The sequence below is a fragment of the Stenella coeruleoalba genome (assembly GCF_951394435.1).
Source record: "Stenella coeruleoalba genome assembly, chromosome: 8".
Lineage (NCBI taxonomy): Eukaryota > Metazoa > Chordata > Mammalia > Artiodactyla > Delphinidae > Stenella > Stenella coeruleoalba.
In genome coordinates, this window is record NC_137154.1 from 30,424,054 (window position 1) to 30,446,850 (window position 22,797).

General features: G+C 40.0%; 1 protein-coding gene across 1 annotated transcript in view; it reads left to right on the forward strand.

Moving 5' to 3' along the window:
* The window catches only part of CCDC34 (coiled-coil domain containing 34), a gene marked incomplete at its 5' end in the record, with an annotated part of 52,560 nt that overhangs the window by 11,115 nt on the left and 18,648 nt on the right, over positions 1 to 22,797 (forward strand). Inside the window, one exon of the mRNA XM_079929698.1 lies at positions 14,771 to 14,878. Within this exon, the coding sequence (XP_079785824.1) occupies positions 14,771 to 14,878 (108 nt within the window). The remainder of the gene's footprint in view (positions 1 to 14,770; positions 14,879 to 22,797) is intronic.

Sequence of the window (22,797 nt, forward strand, 5' to 3'; positions counted from 1 at the left end):
CCTCTCCAGCATTTATTCTTTCTAGATTTTTTGATGATGGTCATTCTGACCAGTGTGAGATGATATCTCATTGTAGGTTTGATTTGCATTTCTCTAATGATTAATGATGTTGAGCATTCTTTCATGTGTTTGTTGGCAGTCTGTATATCTTCTTTGGAGAAATGTCTATTTAGGTCTTCTGCCCATTTTTGGATTGGGTTGTTTGTTTTTTTGTTATTGAGCTGCATGAGCTGCTTATAAATTTTGAAGATTAATCCTTTGTCAGTTGCTTCATTTGCAAATATTTTCTCCCATTCTGAGGGTTGTCTGTTGGACTTGTTTATGGTTTCCTTTGCTGTACAAAAGCTTTGAAGTTTCATTAGGTCCCATTTGTTTATTTTTGTTTTTATTTCCATTTCTCTGGGAGGTGGGTCAAAAAAGATCTTGCTGTGATTTATGTCATAGAGTGTTCTGCCTATGTTTTCCTCTAAGAGTTTGATAGTGTCTGGCCTTACATTTAGGTCTTTAATCCATTTTGAGCTTGTTTTTGTGTATGGTATTAGGAAGTGATCTAATCTCATACTTTTACATGTACCTGTCCAGTTTTCCCAGCACCACTTATTGAAGAGGCTGTCCTTTCTCCACTGTACATTCCTGCCTCCTTTATCAAAGATAAGGTGACCATATGTGCATGGGTTTATCTCTGGGCTTTCTATCCTGTTCCATTAATCTATATTTCTGTTTTTGTGCCAGTACCATACTGTCTTGATTACTGTGGCTTTGTAGTATAGTCTGAAGTCCAGGAGCCTGATTCTTCCAGCTCCGTTTTTTGTTCTCAAGATTGCTTTGGCTATTCGGGGTTTTTTGTGTTTCCATACAAATTGTGAAATTTTTTGTTCTAGTTCTGTGAAAAATGCCAGTGGTAGTTTGATAGAGATTGCATTGAATCTGTAGATTGCTTTGGGTAGTAGAGTCATTTTCACAATGTTGATTCTTCCAATCCAAGAACATGGTATATCTCTCCATCTATTTGTATCATCTTTAATTTCTTTCATCAGTGTCTTATAATTTTTTGCATACAGGTCTTTTGTCTCCTTAGGTAGGTTTATTCCTAGATATTTTATTCTTTTTGTTGCAATGGTAAATGGGAGTGTTTTCTTGATTTCACTTTTAGGTTTTTCATCATTATTGTATAGGAATGCCAGAGATTTCTGTGCATTAATTTTGTATCCTGCTACTTTACCAAATTCATTGATTAGCTCTAGTAGTTTTCTGGTGGCATGTTTAGGATTCTGTATGTATAGTATCATGTCATCTGCAAACAGTGACAGCTTTACTTCTTCTTTTCCGATTTGGATTCCTTTTCTTCTCTGATTGCTGTGGCTAAAACTTCCAAAACTATGTTGAATAAGAGTGGTGAGAGTGGGCAACCTTGTCTTGTTCCCAATCTTAATGGAAATGCTTTCAGTTTTTCACCATTGAGGACGATGCTGGCTGTGGGTTTGTCATATATGGCCTTTATTATGCTGAGGAAAGTTCCCTCTATGCCTACTTTCTGCAGGGTTTTTTTATCATAAATGGGTGTTGAATATTGTCAAAAGCTTTCTCTGCATCTATTGAGATGATCACATGGTTTTTCTCCTTCAGTTTGTTAATAGGTGTATCACGTTGATTGATTTGCGTGTATTGAAGAATCCTTGCATTCCTGGAATAAACCCCACTTTATCATGGTGTATGATCCTTTTTATGTGCTGTTGGATTCTGTTTGCTAGTATTTTGTTGAGGATTTTTGCATCTATGTTCATCAGTGGTATGGGCCTATAGTTTTCTTCCTTTGTGATGACATCCTTGTCTGGTTTTGGTATCAGGGTGATGGTGGCCTCGTAGAATGAGTTTGGGAGTGTTCCTCCCTCTGCTATATTTTGGAAGAGTTTGAGAAGGATAGGTGTTAGCTCTTCTCTAAACGTTTGATAGAATTCGCCTGTGAAGCCATCTGGTCCTGGGCTTTTGTTTGTTGGAAGATTTTTAATCACAGTTTCAATTTCAGTGCTTGTGATTGGTCTGTTCATATTTTCTATTTCTTCCTGATTCAGTCTTGGCAGGTTGTGCTTTTCTAAGAATTTGTCCATTTCTTCCAGGTTGTCCATTTTATTGGCATAGAGTTGCTTGTAGTAATCGCTCATGATCTTTTGTATTTCTGCAGTGTCAGTTGTTACTTCTCCTTTTTCATTTCTAAATCTATTGATTAGAGGCTTCTCCCTTTTTTTCTTGATGAGTCTGGCTAATGGTTTATCAATTTTGTTTATCTTCTCAAAGAACCAGGTTTTAGTTTTATTGATCTTTGCTATCGTTTCCTTCATTTCTTTTTCATTTATTTCTGATCTGATTTTTATGATTTCTTCCGCTAACTTTGGGTTTTTTTTGTTTTTCTTTCTCTAATTGCTTTAGGTGCAAGGTTAGGTTGTTTATTCGAGATGTTTCCTGTTTCTTAAGGTAGGATTGTATTCCTATAAACTTCCCTCTTAGAACTGCTTTGCTGCATCCCATAGGTTTTGGGTCGTCGTGTCTCCATTGTCATTTGTTTCTAGGTATTTTTTTATGTCCTCTTTGATTTCTTCCGTGATCACTTCGTTATTAAGTAGTGTATTGTTTAGCCTCCTTGTGTTTGTATTTTTTACAGATCTTCTCCTGTAATTGATATCTAGTTTCATAGCGTTGTGGTCGGAGAAGATACTTGATACAATTTCAATTTTCTTAAGTTTACCAAGGCTTGGTTTGTGACCCAAGAGATGATCTATCCTGGAGAATGTTCCATGAGCACTTGAGAAAAATGTGTATTCTGTTGTTTTTGGATGGAATGTCCTATAAATATCAATTACGTCCATCTTGTTTAATGTATCATTTAAAGCTTGTGTTTCCTTATTTATTTTCATTTTGGATGATCTGTCCAGGGGTGAAAGTGGGGTGTTAAAATCCCCTACTATGAATGTGTTACTGTCGATTTCCCCTTTTATGGCTGTTAGTATTTGCCTTATGTATTGAGGTGCTCCTATGTTGGGTGCATAAATATTTACAATTGTTATATCTTCTTCTTGCATCGATCCCTTGATCATTATGTAGTGTCCTTCTTTGTCTCTTCTAATAGTCTTTATTTTAAAGTCTATTTTGTTTGATATGAGAATTGCTACTCCAGCTTTCTTTTGGTTTTCATTTGCATGGAATATCTTTTTCCATCCCCTCACTTTCAGTCTGTATGTGTCTCTAGGTCTGAAGTGGGTCTCTTGTAGACAGCATATATATGGGTCTTGATTTTGTATCCATTCAGGCAGTCTGTGTCTTTTGGTGGGAGCATTTAGTCCATTTACATTTAAGGTAATTATCGATATGTATGTTCCTATTCCCATTTTCTTAATTGTTTTGGGTTTGTTATTGTAGGTCTTTTCCTTCTCTTGTGTTTCTTGCCTAGAGAAGGTCCTTTAGCATTTGTTGTAAAGCTGGTTTGGTGGTGCTGAACTCTCTCAGCTTTTGCTTGTCTGTAAAGGTTTTAATTTCTCCATCAAATCTGAATGAGATCCCTGCTGGGTAGAGTAATCTTTGTTGTAGATTTTTCTCCTTCATCACTTTAAATATGTACTGCCAGTCCCTTCTGGCTTGCAGAGTTTCTGCTGAAAGATCAGCTGTTAACCTTATGGGGATTCCCTTGTGTGTTATTCGTTGTTTTTCCCTTGCTGCTTTTAATATGTTTTCTTTGTACTTAATTTTTGACAGTTTGATTAGTATATGTCTTGGTGTGTTTCTCCTTGGATTTATCCTGTATAGGACTCTCTGTGCTTCCTGGACCTGATTAACTATTTCCTTTCCCATATTAGGGAAGTTTTCAACTATAATCTCTTCAAATATTTTATCAGTCCCTTTCTTTTTCTCTTCTTCTGGAACCCCAATAATTCGAATGTTGGTGCGTTTAGTGTTGTCCCAGCGGTCTCTGAGACTGTCCTCAGTTCTTTTCATTCTTTTTTCTTTATTCTGCTCTGCAGTAGTTATTTCCACTATTTTTTCTTCCAAGTCATTTATCCGTTCTTCTACCTCAGTTATTCCCCTATTGATCCCATCTAGAGTATTTTTAATTTCATTTATTGTGTTGTTCATCATTGCTTGTTTCATCTTTAGTTCTTCTAGGTCCTTGTTAAATGTTTCTTGCATTTTGTCTATTCTATTTCCAAGATTTTGGATCATCTTTACTATCATTATTCTGAATTCTTTTTCAGGTAGACTGCCTATTTCCTCTTCATTTGTTAGGTCTGATGGGTTTTTGTCTTGCTCCTTCATCTGCTGTGTGTTTTTCTGTCTTCTCATTTTGCTTATCTTACTGTGTTTGGGGTCTCCTTTTTGCAGGTTGCAGTTTCATACTTCCCGTTGTTTTTGATGTCTGTCCCCAGTGGCTAAAGTTGGTTCAGTGGGTTGTGTAGGCTTCCTGGTGGAGGGGACTAGTGCCTGTGTTCCGGTGGATGAGGCTGGATCTTGTCTTTCTGGTGGGCAGGTCCACGTCTGGTGGTGTGTTTCGGGGTGTCTGTGGACTTATTATGATTTTAGACAGCCTCTCTGCTAATGGGTGGGGTTGTGTTCCTGTCTTGCTGGTTTGGCATAGGGTGTCCAGCACTGTAGCTTGCTGGTCGTTGAGTGAAGCTGGGTGCTGGTGTTGAGATGGAGATCTCTGGGAGATTTTTGCCGTTTGATATTATGTGGAGCTGGGAGGTGTCTTGTGGACCAGTGTCCTGAAGTTGGCTCTCCCACCTCAGAGGCACAGCACTGACTCCTGGCTGCCGCACCAAGAGCCTTTCATCCACATGGCTCAGAATAAAAGGGAGAAAAAGTAGAAAGAAAGGAAGGAAGGAAGAAGGGAGGGAGGGAGGGAAGGAGGGAAGAAAGAAAGAAAGAGGAGAGAGGATAAAATAAAATAAAGTAAGATAAAATAAAGTTATTAAAATAAATATAATTATTAAGAAAAAAAATTTTTTTTAAGAGAAAGAAAAACGGATGGATAGAACCCTAGGACAAATGGATGTCAGCAAAGCTATATAGACAAACTCTCACATAGAATCATACACATACACACAAAAAGAGGAAAAGGGGAAAAAATAGTAAATCTTGCTCTCAAAGTTCACCTCCTCAATTTGGGATGATTCGTTGTCTATTCATGTATTCCACAGATGCAGGGTATATCAAGTTGATTGTGGAGCTTTAATCCGGTGCTTCTGAGGCTGCTGGGAGAGATTCCCTTTCTCTTCTTTGTTCTCATAGCTCCTGGGGCTCAGCTTTGGATTTGGCCCCGCCTCTCTGTGTAGGTCACGGGAGGGCATTTGTTCTTCGCTCAGACAGGATGGGGTTAAAGGAGCAGCTGCTTCGGGGACTCTGGCTCACTCAGGCCGGGGGTAGGGAGGGATGCGGATGCAGTGCGAGCCTGCGGCAGCACAGGCCAGCAGGACGTTGCACCAGCCTGAGGCACGCCATGCGTTTTCCCGGGGAAGTTGTCCCTTGATCCCGGGACCCTGGCAATGGCGGGCTGCACAGGCTCCCTGGAGGGGAGGTGTGGATAGTGACCTGTGCTCACACACAGGCTTCCTGGTGGCGGCAGCAGCAGCCTTAGTGTCTCATGCCTTTCTCTGTTGTCCGCGCTGTTAGCCGTGGCTCGCGCCCGTCTCTGGAGCTCCTTTAAGCAGCGCTCTTAATCCCCTCTTCTCGAGCACCAGGAAACAAAGAGGGAAGAAAAAGTCTCTTGCCTCTTCGGCAGGTCCAGACTTTTCCCCGGACTCCCTCCCGACTAGCCATGGTTCACTGACCCCCTGCAGGCTGTGTTCACGCCGCCAACCCCAGTCCTCTCCCTGGGATCCGACTTCCGAAGCCCGAGCCTCAGTTCCCAGCCCCGCCTGCCCCGGCGGGTGAGCAGACAAGCCTCTTGGGCTGGTGAGAGCCGTTTGGCACCGATCCTCTGTGTGGGAATCTCTCCGCTTTGCCCCCCGCACTCCTGTTGCTATGCTCTCCTCCGCGGTTCCGAAGCTTCCCCCTCCGCCACCCGCAGTCTACGCCCGTGAAGGGGCTTCCTAGTGTGTGGAAACTTTTCCTCCTTCACAGCTCCCTCCCACTGGTGCAGGTCCCGTCCCTATTCTTTTGTCTGTGTTTATTCTTTTTTCTTTTGCCCTACCCAGGTACGTGCGGAGTTTCTTGCCTTTTGGGAGGTCTGAGATCTTCTGCCAGCATTCAGTAGGTGTTCTGTAGTTGTTCCACATGTAGATGTATTTCTGGTGTATCTGTGGGGAGGAAGGTGATCTCCGCGTCGTACTCTTCCACCATTTTCCCGATCTCTCAAGATTTGGGAATTTTTAAATCACAGTTTCAGTTTCAGTACTTGTGATTGGTGTGTTCGTATTTTCTATTTCTTCTGGTTCAGTCCTGGAAAATTGTACCTTTCTAAGAGTTTGTCCATTTCTTCTAGGTTGTCCATTTATTGACATATAGTTGCTTATAGTAGTCTCTTATGGTCCTTTGTATTTCTGTAGTGTCAGTTGTAACTTCTCATTTTCATTTCTAATTTTATTAATTTCAGCCCTCCCTATTTTTCTTGATGAGTCTGGCTAATGGTTTATCAATTTTGTTTATCTTTTCAAAGAACCAGTTTTTACTTTCATTGATCTTTTCTATTTGTGTCTATTTCATTTATCTCTACTCTGGTCTTTATGATTTCTTTCCTTCTACTAACTTTGGGTTTTGTTTGTTCTTTCTCTAGTTGCTTTAGGTGTAAGGTTAGGTTGTTTATTTGAGATTTTCTTGTTTCCTGATGTAAATTTGTATTGACCTAAACTTTCCTCTTAGAACTGCGTTTGTTACATCTCAAAGCGTTCGGATCATTGTGTTTTCGTTTTCGTTTGTCTCTAAGTTTTTTTTTTTATTTCCTCTTTAATTTTTTCAGTGATCTATGTTTAGTAACATATTGCTTAGCCTCGACATGTTTGTGTTTTTTACACTTTTTTTCTTGCAGTTGATTTCTCATCTCATAGCATTGTGGTCAGAAAAGATGATTGGTATGTTTTCAGCTTTCTTAAATTTACCAAGGTTTGCTTTGTGGCCCAGCATGTGATCTGTCCTGGAGAATGTTCCATGTGCACTTGAGAAGAATATGTAGTCTGCTGCTCTCGATGGAATGTTCTATAAATATCAATTAAGTCTCTCTGGTCTAAAGTGTCATTTAAGGCCTGTGTTTCCTTACTGATTTTCTGTCTGGATGATCTGTTCAGTGATGTAAGTGGGATTTTAAAGTCCCCCACTATTGTGTTACTGTTGATTTCTCCTTTTATGCCTGTTACCAGTTGCCTTATATATTATGGTGCTCCTGTGTTGGGTGCATATATATTTACCATTGTGGATTGATCCCTTGATCATTATGTAGTGTCCTTGTCTCTTGTAACAGTCTTTATCTTAAAGTCTATTTTGTCTGATATGAGTTTTGCTACTACAGCTTTCTTTTGATTTCCGTTTGCATGGAATACCTTTTTCGATCCCCTCACTTTTAGTATGTGTCCCTAGATCTGAAGTGGGTCTCTTGTAGACAGCACATATATGGGTCTTGTTTTTGTATGCGTTCAGCCAGTCTGTATCTTTTGGTTGGAGCATTTAGTTCATCTACATTTAATGTAATTGTCGATATGTATGTTCTTCTTGCCATCTTGTTAATTGTTTAGGATTTGTTTTTGTAGGTTTTTTTCTTCCCTTTCTCTTTTGTTCTCTTCTCCTGATTTGATGACTATCTTTTGAGGTGTGTTTGGTTACTTTTTCTATTTTGCGTGTGTATCTATTGTAGATTTTTTGTTAGTGCTTCCCATGAGGCTTTGATATAGCATTCTGTATGTATACACAAGGTTTAAGTTGCTGGTCTCTTAATTTCAAATGCATTTCCAATATCTTGCATTTGTAATTTCTTCTCACGATTGCTGGTTTTGATATCATGTTTGTGTGTGGATATTTTCCTATCTTTACTGTATGTTTGCCTTTACCAGGGAGCTTTTTCATTTTGTAATTTTCTTCTTTCTAGTTGTGGCCTTTTTTTTTTTGCCTAGAGAAGTTTCTTTTACATTTGTTGTAATCTGGTTTGGTGGTGCCGAATTCTTTTAGCTTTTGCTTGTCTGAAAAGTTTCTGATTTCTCCATTTAATCTGAATGAGAGCCTTGCTGGGTAGAGCATTCTTGGTTGTAGGTTTTTCCCTTTCATAACTTTAAACATATCATGCCACTCCCTTCTGGCCTGCAGAATTTCTGCTGAAAACTCAGTGGATAGCCTTAAGGGAGTTCCCTTGTATGTTATTTGTTGCTTTTCCCTTGCTGCTTTTAATATTCTCTCTTTATCTTTAATTTTTGTCATTTTGGTTACAGTGTGTCTTGGTATGTTCCTCTTTAGGTTCATCCTGTATGTGACACTGTGCTTCCTGGCCTTGGGTAACATTTTCCTTTCCCAGGTTAGGGAAGTTTTCAGCTATTATGTCTTTAAATATTTTCTCTGGCCCTTTCTCTCTCTCTTATCCTTCTGTCACCCCTATAATGCAAGTATTTATATGCTTGATGTTGTCCCAGATGTCTCTTACACTGTCCTCATTTCTTTTTATTCTGTTTTCTCTTCAGTGGCAGTGATTTCTACTACTCTGTCTTCCAGCTCACTGATCTGTTCTTCTGCCTCATTTAGTCTACTATTGATTCCTTCTAGGGTATTTTTCATTTCAGTTATTGTATTCATCTCTGTTTGGCTGTTCTTTATATTTTCTAACTCTTTGTTAAAAACTTCTAAGTTCTCGCTCTGGCATCCATTCTCCTCTCAAGTTCTTTCCTCATCTTTATGATCATTACTCTTAACTCTTTCTTGGGTAGATTGCCTGTCTCCACTTCACTTAGTTCTTTTGGGGTTTTATCTTGTTCCTTCATCTGGCACATATTCATTTGCTGTCTGTGTTGGTATTTGTATTTTTATGTATGTGGCAGGGTAGTTACCTTTCTCGACCTTGCAGAAGTAGTCTATAGGAGACGTCCTATGTGTTCCAGCAGTGCACTCCTGTCTCGTCACCCAAGCTATATGCCTGCACGGGTCCTTCTGTTCTGGCAGGCTCACTGTATGGGTGGTCTAGTAGGCTTGGTTGGCCACTAGTCTGTTTGGTTGCCAGGCACTGCGTTGTGTGGATACTGCTGGCTGTTGTTCAGTGGGGCCTGGTCATGAGGCAGCTTTTGCAGAACCTTAGGGGGTCCTGGGGGTAGAGCTGGCTCACTAGTGGCTGGAGTCAGGATCCTGAAGACTCTGGAGTGTTGCCCCCCTACTGGCAGGTGAAGCCAGATCCTGGGGTTAGTGCAGGACTACTGGCAGACAGAGCTGGGTCCTGGAGCCTGGCTTCAGGGCCCAGGGATACCAGAGCTTGTTTTAAATCTGGTGTTGGGGGGCTGGTTCCCGACACAGTTGGGTATGGGGTCCAGGGTGTCCCAAAGGTTACGTTAGCCTGCTAGTGGGCAGGGCCAGAGCCCAGGCGGTCCCAGGGTAGGGTCTGTCTGGCCTGCTGTTGCTGGACTCAGTGTGCGACCTGTGGTATTGTATTTTTCTTGCTTCTGGTCTGCCCCCTGGTGGATGAGGTGGTCCAGAGGCTTGTGCAGGCTTCCTGGTGGGAAGGGCTTGTGCCTGCCCACTCGTGGGTAGAGCTGGGTCTTGGCCCTCTGATGGGGAAAGCTGTGTTTAGGGCCTTGTGTGGAGGTGGCTGTTTGTTCAGGAAGTCTTTAGGCAGCCTGTCTGTTGGTAGGTGAGTCTGTGTCTCTGTTCAGTTAGTTTGGCTGGAGGCATCCCAGCACTGGCACCTACAGGGTTTTGGGTGGGTCCAGGTCTCGGTGATAGTGAGCCAAGATGGCAGCCTCCATCAGCTCACACAGCTGAATGCCCTCAAATGTGTCTGTCACCAGTGTCCATGTCCCCAGGGTGAGTCGCAGCCACCTCATGCATCCCTAGGAGACTCTCCAAGACCAGTAGGTAGGTCTGACCCAGGCTCCTATCAAATTACTGCTTTTGCCCTGGGTCCCAGTATGCATAATATTTTGTATGCACCCTTTAAGTTTGAAATCTCTTTTCCCCCAATTCTGTGGGGCTCCTGCAGTTAAGACCCGCTGACCTTCAAAGCCAAATGCTCTGGGGACTCGTATTACCAGTGCTGGACCCCAGGGCTGGGGAGCCTTACCTGGGGCTCAGAACTCTCATTCCTGTGGGAGAGCCTTTGCAGTGTATTTATTCTCTACTTTGTGGGTTGCCCACCCTTGGGGGTAATGTGAGTCTGTCCCTCCTACCTGTCATTGTGGTTCCTTCTTTATGTCTTTAGTGGTAGAAGATCTTTTCTGGTAGGTTCCAGTCTTTTTCATTGATTGTTATTCTGTAGATAGTTGTGATTTTTTTGTTGTGCTTGTGAGAGGAGGTGAGCTCAGGGTCTCTCTCCTCCATCGTCTTGGCCACTCTCTTTGGTCATAGTCATCACATTTTCAGAATTAGTGTGTTGTTGAGACCCCAGACTCTTACTTCTCTTACTTCAACCTCAAGTTTTAACATTACTAATTCCATTATTTAGTAACTTTCAAAATATTTGTTCACAGTGAGAAATCTACTTTGCTTCATGTCACACACAAATGCATACATATATGTAATGCCTGCTTACATATGTATCTGAAATATCTTAATTTTGTGCAGAACCTGGTAATATTCTATTTTTTCTTTTCTTTCTTTTTTTAAAGGCTAGTCATAACCCAGACATTGGTTTTAGACTCACAGTTTGGAAAACACTGCTCTAGTGAATCAGTGGTATTGTGGAGCTCACTTTATGGTATTTAGCTTCATCTCTAGCCTCACCAGAAGTCACTTGTTACACTAAGAAAAGGAGGGTCACTTCAAGTCATTTTTAGAGTCATCATTACCATAAAGTTAATTAAATTACACTAAATTATAAGGAACCCTGGGCTTTGGAGTAACATGGAACTAGGCTCAAATTCTAGTCTTGCTGTTCTAAATCTGTGATCTTGGAAAAGTTACTTAACTTCTCTGAGCCTCAATCTCTTCATCTATAAGCCACATGTTAGAGAGGCAGTAGTAGAGAGGTTAAAAGCATAAATTCTTGAGTCGTACATCCTGGATTCAAAACTGAGGCCTTGGATCTTTAACCTCTCTGCCTGGATTATCAGTGAAAGCGGAGAATAACATTCACCTCATAGTGTTTTGGGGACTAAGTGAACAGCAGGATGTGGCCTAATATATAGGAAGCACTTAGTAAAAGTTAGTTGTTGTTACGTGTTAAAGGAGATGATAGTAACTACTAAAGATTTATTTTGAGAACAGATTAAAATAATGAATATAAAGTTCCTACCTCAATGATTAAGCAGGTAGCAGAGTATAATTGAATGACTTAAACCTTTTCACATATTTAGTAGTTGGACATTTCTTATATCTATGTCATTACTCAACTCTGAAGCAGTTAAAATATTTTAGCATGAGTCTTAACCATATCAGTTATGCCAGGGATATCATAACATATGGGTAAACTACTCACTTTGGTATAAACTTATTTTGAGCTCTTGCGGTATTCACATTTTTTTCATGCCTTTCCCTTTGTTTTATTTTCTAAGTCATGTTTTCCTTATTTTCTGTCCTTATTTACTGTATTCTCTAACTTATTTATAAATCATATCATTAAAAGCACAGATTTTTAACCACAAGGAACAATTCATCTCAGATCCCTATTAAAACATGAGAGCCAGAGAGTAGCTTTGCCAAGGTTTTTTCAGTTAGTGGCAAAGCTGGGACTGGATCCTAGTTTTTTTGACTTCCAATTTAATAAGTGTTTTTTTCTACAATACCAAGATGCATTTTAGAAATAAAGGGGTCAGACTTAGTATTTAATTTTAAATTTACCCTGGCTTTCTTATATTCTTCCTTGAAATCTTGAAGGAAAATTTAAAGGTAATTGGGTCATTAAAAAGATCATCCCCCATCATAAATTTGATTTCAGCAACATTTAGATTTGTTTCAGATATCCCTGTAAGATTGAGTTAAAAATTATTTTAACTCATCAAAATTAGGCTTACAATTTTTTTTTTACATTTGTAACTATGTTGAGGTGATAAAATGTGGTAAATATTGAACATTAGTATTGTGAAAAGCTACCATATTGGTTTTGTAGGGCATGTAAATTTTACTTAAATTTTTATTATTTAAAAAAATTCTTTAGCAGACTACCTTAAATTCTCTATGGCCTTTGGCTAATTTTAATTTTTAACATTTGCTTTAACATTTTAGTATCGTCTATTCTAAATTATAAAAATTATCTAATTTGTGACTAATTCAGGTGCTTTTTTTTTTTCCACCATCATGCTTTGGCCTTTGATTCATTCATCAGCCCTTAATGAAGGAATAGGGCAGGATATAGAGTTGGTGGAACTCAGATACTGAGTTTTTCTAATTGTTACCTTTAGTGGTAAAACTGTCTTTGAAAGTCAGCAAAAGCTATTGAAATTAAAAATGCATGTTTAGGATCCTCTTTGGATTTTGGTTTTCTATAATCAAGTGTTTACGCTGTGGGAAGATATATAATTCTGTTGAAATTCAGTGGTGTACCAGAAGATGACATAGGGGCCTTGTGAGAGAAGACTCCAGCTGTGTCTGGAAGAGGCTGGCCTTAGTGGCAAAAAGATGGAGGCATTTAAGGTGGGAAATTCTGAGGGGAGCCAGCCTTGGAAGGGAGGGTTGTTTCTCAGAATGTGATGTATATTCTGAGGTTGCAAATCACTTGAACAGACATCCTGAGATTAAAGCACCGTTTGGGTCAGTGGTAGCATTTTCTAGGTACTTTTGACCCTTCCTTCATCTTTTTAACTCTTATGTCAGCATTAACTAAAATTTGTGAACCATAAAATAGGAATACAATGTCTGATTTTTTTCCTGACTTTTGAGTTTAATTATATGAAGAATTTTAAAGGGTACATAAATGTAACCAGTCCTATCTTTAGTTGTATATTTAAATAACTTTCTTGACGATCAGATTTAGGACTATTTTGGAAAATGTGGTTGTCAAATCTATATCGAGTCTGTCATGCACATGCACATATTCCCCCTTGTTTCGTGACACTAGTCCAGACTTTTGTCCCCTTCCAACTCGTACTGTGGCAACCTCCTAGTCAGTCTCCCTCATGATAGTTCTGATCCCTTCAAATGCAGTTTTCATCATTAAGAGTTTTAAATCTTTTGCCATGTATTCCTGCTTCATAGTGTTTAATTTACTCTGCCTGTCTCAAAAGACCTTTTTCCATCTAGTTAGTACCACAGTCTTTCTAGTCACCTCCCCTCCCTGTTCTAGTCAAGCCATCTCCTCACTGTTCCTCTCATGGTGCTCGTTTTTTACTACCCTGAGCCATACTCTTTCTCCTCTCATCTTCCCTTCCCTTTTCTGAGCTCTTATTCTACACAGTATCTCACAATGCAGCACTTCATTATTTTGTGTATACGGAATTAGATTACATCAGAGACTTCTGGAATTTCATCCCTGCATCTCAGTTCTTGCTATCTTTATAGTAAGTGCTCCATTAAAAAAAAAAAAAAAGTATTAAGTGAGTAATCAAGGGATAGTAGCTGCAGAGGTAATGAAGAGTCCTTTTAAAACCAAAATGGATATTTTACTTTGGGGGGATGGGGAGAGTATAGTGTTTAAAAGTTGGAAGACTCTGAATGAGTGAGGGAAGCTATTTCCGATGCAGCAGAATTCTAGGATGAGAGATCACGGAAGACAGGTATCCTTAGACCAGTTGTTCTCAAGTATACAAGATATGTTCTTGGTGTCAAGTTTTATCTTCGTTTCATTTAACACACTGGAATTGTCTGAGAGTTGAAAAATTGTCTTTCTCACTGCCACCCATGCTGAGGTAGGTAGGTCCTTGGGAAAGGGAGGCATGGGGATGAGGTCCAGTGGAAGACATATAAAAGTATCCAATTTCTGGTATCTAAGGAGAGAGAAGAATAACCAGTAATTATGGTAGTAGAGTCCTAGGAGTCTAGTTTGAACAGCATTCTCAACTCATGCAGTAATGTAACTGATGAGTGACAGAGTGGTGGCATTCAGCTTGTAGTTTTATTTGGCCATACTTTCCACATTCTTTCTCCTGAGGAAATGCCCAAACGTGTAGATTCGAGTGACAGCAAGGCAGTTAAATAATCTAGGATATGAATGTGGTTTTGTTTTACACTCCAGCAGCTATAAAATCAGCAAAGAAAAATCTGGATCCTTTTTTTCCCTACATTTCTTCTTTGCTGTAACTCTGAATTAAAAGTTTAATTTAGGGATTATTTAATTCCTACCCTTTATTTTCATCAAGAATCTAGAAGCTTTTTATAACTGTAAAAAAGTTGCAATTTTCTTGAGCTTCTGCCAGTAGTGTACAGTGATGCCAAAATTTATGTGTGGGAAAGTTGATTTCAATGAGGGTAATTTAGCTGAAGTTTAGTCTAAGAAACTAGTGTTTTGCTGCCAAGCAATTATTTGCATTTCTAGAAAATGACTTACACTTTTTACCAATGCCTTCCTTTCATCATAGACTAGTTGCTTAAGTTAGTTATTGTCACTAATGGTATATTTTCTATAAAGGAAACTATATTCTTGTTTAATTTGGTTAACCTCAGACATTAAAAAAAATATGTGAGGTTGAGTACTTCTATTAAATGTTGCCTTTTGCTTGAATAAAATCCACAGGAATTAAATGAACAGCTAGAGAAAAAGAAAGAAGTGGAAGAACGTGAAAAGAGAAAGATAATTGCTGAAGAAAAGCACAAGGAATGGGTTCAGAAAAAGAATGAACAGGTAAGGAGAAAAAAGTGTGCACATATACTGACGTCTCCTTTGCAAAGTCTTCTTCCTGTTACTCCTTGTCATTACCTATGTTTTCTCATTTTCTCTTAGATTCTTTCTTCTCTAACCTGATTTTTTTTTTCTCCCCTCAGGGACATTTATCAAATCTTTTGCCCTTTGCTCTCTGCTTCTCTCCCTTCTCCCTCATGTGGCTTCCACTCGTATCTGACTGCAGGTAGTCATGAAGTTTGTATCTCCAGACCTGACCTCCCAGAGCCTTGGATTTTCACCTGTTAGGTTGGTAGGGACCTCTGGACCTGCAAATATAAAACAACCCATTTTTATCCATTTTCCTCTCATAGAACCATCATTCTGACTCCTTGATTTCTGATATTAGTACTACTATCATCTCAATCACCTAGGCATAATCAGAATTCTTTTGTTTCTAATCATCCTCGCCTTTCCTTTACAGTCACCACTCTCCTGTTTGTGATCTCTTCCTGTCAGGTCTTAGCACATTTTTCAACTTATTTATTGTTTATTTCCCCATACTGAAATGTAAGCCCCATAAGGGCAGGGATTTCTGCCTCTTGTTCAGTTATCCAGCAGCTAGATCAGTACCTGATGCTTAAAAATGCCACAAAATATGACTTCATCCTCTGTGTCCTTGCCAGACTAATCTTGCCAAAAAGTCAGGTGTCATCCCTCAGTTCAAAATATATCTTTCATGATTCCCCACTGTCCTCTGAATAACATTTGAACTGTTCTAGCCTGGCTGGTTAAATACCTTCTACTCTCTGCTCTCCGAGCCACATCTCCTTCCAACTGTGCTGCCCTTCATTCCATACTGTCAGCTTCTGACTGGCATCTTTGGGGAGCACACTCAGGATAAGCATGGCCCATCTTCTTGGAGTATTAGTGTTGCTGGAAAATTTTGAAAGGAAAAATGTTAGTTTTATGTTAAAGCAAGCATAGATATTTAATAGAGTAGAACATAAATTTTATATTATTTTTAAAATACACAGTAGATTTCAAAGAAATCTCGGGCTTTGGACTGTGCTCCCCCGCCCCTAGGAATATATGTTCATGAGAAGTTTTGAGAACACTTCTGTGTCTCATTTCCTTTTTTTTAATATGGTATCTCTTCAGTATGGGATCTCATCACATTTTTCACCCTACCTTTCATTATCCAACTCAAAGTATTTCCTACATGAATCATTCGCTGATCACATGCTGGAAATTCTTTTCTTCTGAGTCCTTGTTTAATTTATATCACTTTATACAAAATACAATGCAGTATATGATATACTTTGTTGCTAGTTGTATTATGCACATGTCTTTACTTCCCTTGTAAGTAAGTTTTTTCTTTTTTAATAAATTTATTTTTGGCTGCGTTGGGTCTTCGTTGCTGCGTGCAGGCTTTTCTTTAGTTGTGGCTCACAGGGGCTACTCTTTGTTGTGGTGCACAGGCTTCTCATTGCAGTGGCTTCTCTTGTTGTGGAGCACAGGCTCTAGGCGTGCAGGCTTCAGTAGTTGCGGCTCACGGAATCTAGAGCGCAGGCTCAGTAGTTGTGGCCCACGGGCTTAGTTGCTCCGTGGCATATGGGATCTTCCCGGACCAGGGCTCAAACCCATGTCCCCTGCATTGGCAGGTGGATTCTCAACCACTGCACCACCAGGGAAGCCCCCCTTGTAATTTTAAGACTCTTAAGGATAGGAGCTTTTTGGTTTTTTTGTTTTTTTTAAGTTATTTTCTATCCATTACAAGATCTAACTAACATAATGCTTTGTAATATAGTAAGCATTTGTTTTTGGAATAAATGAGTGAATGAATAAACGTATCATTTTCCTTTCAGTTTTAATACAGTCTTGTATTAGATCTCAAATTAGAAATGTAAAAAATATCTTGTCACTTTGTTTTCTGTTGTGATTTTTTTTACACATTTAGAATGGTAGTGCTTTTATTATTAATATCCAATTTTATGAATTCAGTCAAATGTTTAAGTTGTAAGACAAAAATTTTAAATTATTTCTAACTTTTGGGTCCTAACTATTATTGAATGCAGTGCCTAGTGGTATTAATAATAGTACCTAGTAAATAATTCCAGTAAATTGAAGATGACATAGCTTTCTTCATCCAAGTATTGTAAGAAGGAAATTGGCTAGGCGTGTGTATGTTATAACCATAAATATATTTGTTCTTTACTTCAGAAGTAAATTATTTTTTTTAAGTTTGCTACATCCCATAATACAAGAAAGAGTTCTTTGTGAATAAATGCCAAAATCAAAATAAGCCTGTGTAACTACAACCAAGCTTTGAGTGATACTTTTTTGAAATATATAGCTAGAAAATAAAAGTTTTGCATGTACTGAATAGTATGCTCTCTCCTCTAAAAGCTTCTCTTATCTTCTGACTCCATTAAGCTCATTTTACCATGCTAATCAAACATAGTTGTTGTTTGTCTAAGAATGTAGAGATGATATATTCTCTGTTTTAATTAGTGGCAGTAGATCTAATCCAATTATTTGAGAAAAATTATTTCTTTCTTTTGAAGGGAAGTGGCTTGCCCTGACATAAATCACTAATTATCGAAAGCAAAATTCCATAAGGTTGAGAAGAGTTTAAAAATGAACCTTGAAAAATTTACTTATTCTGCAGAATTCCTGTGCATACTAAGGAATAATTGATCACTCTTGTTTTTTTTTTTTTGTTTTGTGCCTTAAGAACTATCAGATTTCTTATTTCAGTCTTGGTTATACTTACCTCTATTTGTAAAGACTGCTCTTCTGGTTCTTCTCTTCCTGTCTGGCATCTAGCTTTTTTCTCCTCTGTTTACATTTCATGGTGTGTGGTCCTCTGCTGCTTCCAGCTTCATTCACATTTTAGATATATCTGTGGCATTATTTTCTCTAAGTCATTTTCACTGTGTTCTATCAAAAAATCAGACAAAAAGAATTTATGTATCCATTAGCAAAGCTAATTTCTTATATTGTGCTATAAATCGTTAAATCCTTTTCAAATAAATGGCTTATCTCATCTGGTACTCTGACATTTGTGTTGCCATGCTAATTCATTTTTTAGATTTGTTTTTTTACAGTGTATTACCACATATCTTGCAAAAGGGCATTTGCCTTCATTGTTTGAGAATTAAAAATAAATTTATTTTTAAACAGTTTTTTTAAACTATGGAACTGCTCTTTTAATGTAAAAAATTAATTCCAATCAGCAAAGTGTATGATTGATAACACTGTCATCAGTGCATCATTCATGCATTCAACACGTTTATCATGTGCCAGATACTGTTGAAGAAACCAAAATAGAAATTCAGAAACTTTGAGTAGTCAGTTGGTTTGTTAGTTTCCTTTAGTTTGAAGAAACAAAGGTTCTCTCAGGGCACCATCTTAAAAAAAAAAAAGAAAGATTTATTGTTATTCTCTGTGTGGTACAGCACTGCAGTGCCAGAAAATCTGAAGCCACTTAGTGGCTGGCTGCTCTCTCTCAGTACTTCTCTCTGAATGTCTGCTCTGGTCTCGTTTTGCTAACTAAAGGCATTCTATCCTCTCTTCTGTAGTTTAAATGCTGCAGAGGGCCTGTCTGTCTGATGTTTTAAAATCAACTTCATTGAGCAATAATTTACATACAATAAAACACACCCATTTTAAGTTTGATGAGGTTTGACAAGCTTATGTACCTGTGAAACCGGCATTACAGTCAAGGTAGAGAACATTTCCTTCACTCCAGATAGTTCCCTTGTGCTCCCTTGCATTCAGCCCCTGCTTCCCACCAACTAACCCCAGCTCCAAGTAAGGATAAGTCTGCTTTCTGTTCCTGTAGATTAGATTTGCCTTTTCTAGTATTTCCTATAGGTAGAATCATTCAATATATATTCCTTTGTGTCAAGCTTCTTCTGTTTTTAAAAATTGCCGATATTTCAGGTATTAAGATTGTTCTTTTTTATTGCTGAGTGATATTCTATTCTGTGGAATACCACAAGTTGTCTAACCATTCACTAGTTGATGGATAATTGGGTTGTTTCCAGTTTTGGGATATTATGAATAAAATTCTGTGACCACTTACGTACAAGTCTTTTTGTGGATACTTGTTTTCATTGCTCTTGGGTAAATGCCTAGGAACTGAATTTCTGGGTTGTATGGTAAGTGTGTGTTTAACTTTAAAAAATAGTTCAGCAATTTCTTATAAAGTGCTTGTGCCACTTCTACATTCCTACCACTATTGTCTGAGAGTTCCAAGTGCACCACATCCTTGCCAGATTCTCAGTCTTTTTAACGTTGTCATTCTATTAAGTGTGTAGTAGTTTATCATCGTTGTTTTAATTTCCATTTTCCTGAGATCTAATGGTATTTACCATCTTTTCATAAGCTTATTCTCTTTGTCTGCTAGGGCTGTCGTGACAAAATATTGAATACCACAGATTGAGTGGCTTAAACAACAGAAATTTATTTTCTTACAGTTCTGTAGGCTGACAGTCCAAAATGAAGGTATCTGGAAGGTTTGGTTTCTCTTGCAGCCTCTCTCTTTGGATTGCAGATGACTGCCTTCTCTCCATACCCTCACATGGCCTTTTCTGTGTACATGCCCATCCCTGATGTCTCCTCTTCCTCTTGTAAGGACACCAGTCCTTTTGGATTAGGGCCCCACCTTTATGAACTTGATTACCTCTTTAAAAGTCCTGTCTCAAAACACAGTTACAGGCTGGGGACTCAAGATGGTGGAGGAATAGGACAGGGAGCTCACCTACTCCCACAAAAACACTCAAAACACATCTGCAAGTGGAACGATTCACATAGAATATCTAATGAACGCCAGCAGAAGACCTCAAACTTCTGAAAGGACAAGAAAACCTCCAAGTAACTGGGTAGGACAAAAGGAAATAGAAAGGAATGGGGACGGGCCTGCACCACAGGGAGGGAGCTGTGAAGGAGAAAAGGTTCCCGCACCCTGGGAGTCCCTTCACTGGTGGGGGATCAGCCTGGATGGAGGCGGAGCTTCGGGGCCTAGGAGGAGAGCACAGCAACCGGTTTGCAGAAGGCAAAATGGAGAGTAACCTGCACAGAAGGTCGGCACCACCACCTTGCGTTCTCCAGCCTGAGATGCTCCTCTGTTGATGCGGGTGGGGACTGGGTGCTGAAGCTCAGGCCTCAGAGGTCAGACCCAGGGAAGGGACCAGGGTTGGTTGTTCAGAGACAGTCTGCAGAGGCTAGCTTGTGGCAACTGAGGGTGTACTCAGGAGAAGCTGGTGCCTGCCAGAAAAGTAAGGTGCCACTATTAGGGGCACATGAGGAGAGGGACAGGACCACCATAAGAGCTTCTTTCCCTGTAAGTGCTCCCAGGCAACGGGACACTGCCTACAGAAGCTCTGGGTGTGGGCTCAAGTCACCACTGCAATCATGGGCTCCATAGGCAGGCACGGGCCACCACTACGAGATCCACAAGAAGTTGCCAAGTGCTGCCCACACTGTCCGGGGAGTGCACAAGGGCTGCTGCACCTGCACACCCCATATCAAGGGGATAACAGCCAGCCCATGCTGAGGAAAGAGACAGCAAGCATCCAAACTAAAAGCAGCCCCTTGATTCTGGAAAAGATGGTGGAGTAGAAGGCCTTGAGCTCACCTCCTCTCATGAAAATACTATAATCACAACAAACTGCTGAACAACTATCAACAAAGAAGACTGGAACGTACCAAAAAAGATAGTTTACATTCAAAGACAAAGAAGAAGCCACAATGAGATGGTAGGAGGGTGCTTTCACAACATAATCAAATCCCATACCCGCCAGGTGGGCGACCCACAGACTGGAAAATAATTATATCACAGAGGTTCTCCCACAAGAGTGAAAGTCCTGAGCCCCACTTCAGCCTCCCCAGGCTGAGGGTCTGGCATCAGGAAGAGGAATCCCAGAGCACTTGGCTTTGATGACCAGTGGGGCTTGAGTGCAGGAGGTCCACAGGACTGGGGGAAACAGAGACTCCACTCTTGGAGGGCACACGCAAGGTTTCATGTACACTGGGACCCAGCACAAAGAAGTAATTCCATAGGAGCTTGGGCTGGACCTACCTATGAGTCTTAGAGGGTCTCCTGGGGAGGTTGAGATTGGCTCTGGATCACTATGGGGGGGGGCAAGGACACTGGTGGCAGAGGCCCCAGAGAATATTGATTGGCTTGAGCTCTCCCAGAGGTTGCCATTTTGGCATCAAGACCTGGCCCTACCCAGCAGCCTAGAGGCTCCAGTGCATGAATGCCTTAGGCCAAACAACCAGCAAGATAGGAACACAGCCCCACCCATCAGCAGACAGGCTGCCTAAAGCCGTACTGAGCTTACAGCCACCTCTAAACACACCCTTTGACATGGTCTGCCCACCAGAGGGACAAGACCCAGCTCCACACACCAGTGGGTAGGGACCAGTCCCACCAGGAAGCCTGCACAAGCCTCAGGACCAAACTCACCTACCAGAGGGCAGACACCAGAAGAAGAGCTATGATCCTGCAGCCAGTGGAAAGAAGACCACAAACACAGAAAGCTAGACAAAATGAGATGGCAGAGAAATATGTTCCAGACAAAGGAACAAGATAAAAACCCACAAGAACAACTGAATCAAGTGGAGATAGGCAAACTACCTGAAAAAGAATTTAGAGTAATGATAGTAAAGATGATCCAAAATTTCTGAAAAGAATGGAGGCACAGATTGAGAAGATACAAATGATGTTTAACAAAGAGAAGATCTAAAGAATAAACAAACAGATGAACAATACAATAACTGGAATGAAAAATACACTAGAAGGAAGCAATAGCACAAGAATTGAGGCAGAAGAAAGAATAAGTGAGCTGGAAGACAGAATGTTGGAAATCACTGCTGCAGAACAGAATGAAGAAAAAAGAATGAAAAGAAATGAGGACAGTCTTGGAGACCTCTGTGACAACATTAAATGCACCAATATTAGCACTGTAGGGGTCCCAGAAGGAGAAGAGAGAAAAAGCCTGAGAAAATATTTGAAGAGATTATAGCTGAAAACGTCCTTAACATTAGAAAGGAAACACTCAAGTCTGGGAAGCACAGAGAGTCCCATACAAGATAAACCTAAGGAGGAACAAGATGAGACACATACTAATCAAACTGATGAAAATTAAATAGAAACAATTAAAAACAACAGGGAAGAGAAACAAATAACATACAAGGGAATCCCCATAAGGTATCTGCTGATTTTTCAGCAGAAAATCTGCAGGCCAGAAGGGAGTGGATGATATATTTAAAGTGACAAAAGGGACAAACCTACTACCAAGAATACTCTACCCAGCAGACTGGCATTCAGATTTGACGGAGAAATCAAAAGCTTTATGGACAAACAAAACCTAAGAGAATTCAGCACCACCAAACCAACTTTGAAACAAGTGCTAAAGGAATTTCTCTAGGCAGAAAAGACCACAACTAGAATCAAGAAAATTATGAATGGGAAAGCTCACCAGTTAAGACAAACATAAAGCAAAGGTAGGAAATCTCCACACACAAATATGATAGTAAAACCAGCAGTTGTGAGAAGAGAGTACAAATGCAGGATATTGATAATGCATTGGAAATTAAGAGACCAGCAAGTTAAAACAGTCTTGTACATATATAGACTGCTAGGTCAAAACCTTTTGGGAACCACAAACCAAAATTCTACAATAGATACACACACGAAAAAGAAGCAGCAACCCAATCACAACGCTAAAAGATAGACATCAAATCACAAGAGAAGGGCTTCCCTGGTGGCACAGTGGTTGGGAGTCCGCCTGCCGATGCAGGGTACACGGGTTCGTGCCCCAGTCCGGGAGGATCCCACATGCCGGGGAGCGGCTGGGCCCGTGGGTCACGGCCGCTGAGCCTGCACGTCCAGAGCCTGCGCTCTGCGGTGGGAGAGGCCACGGTAGTGA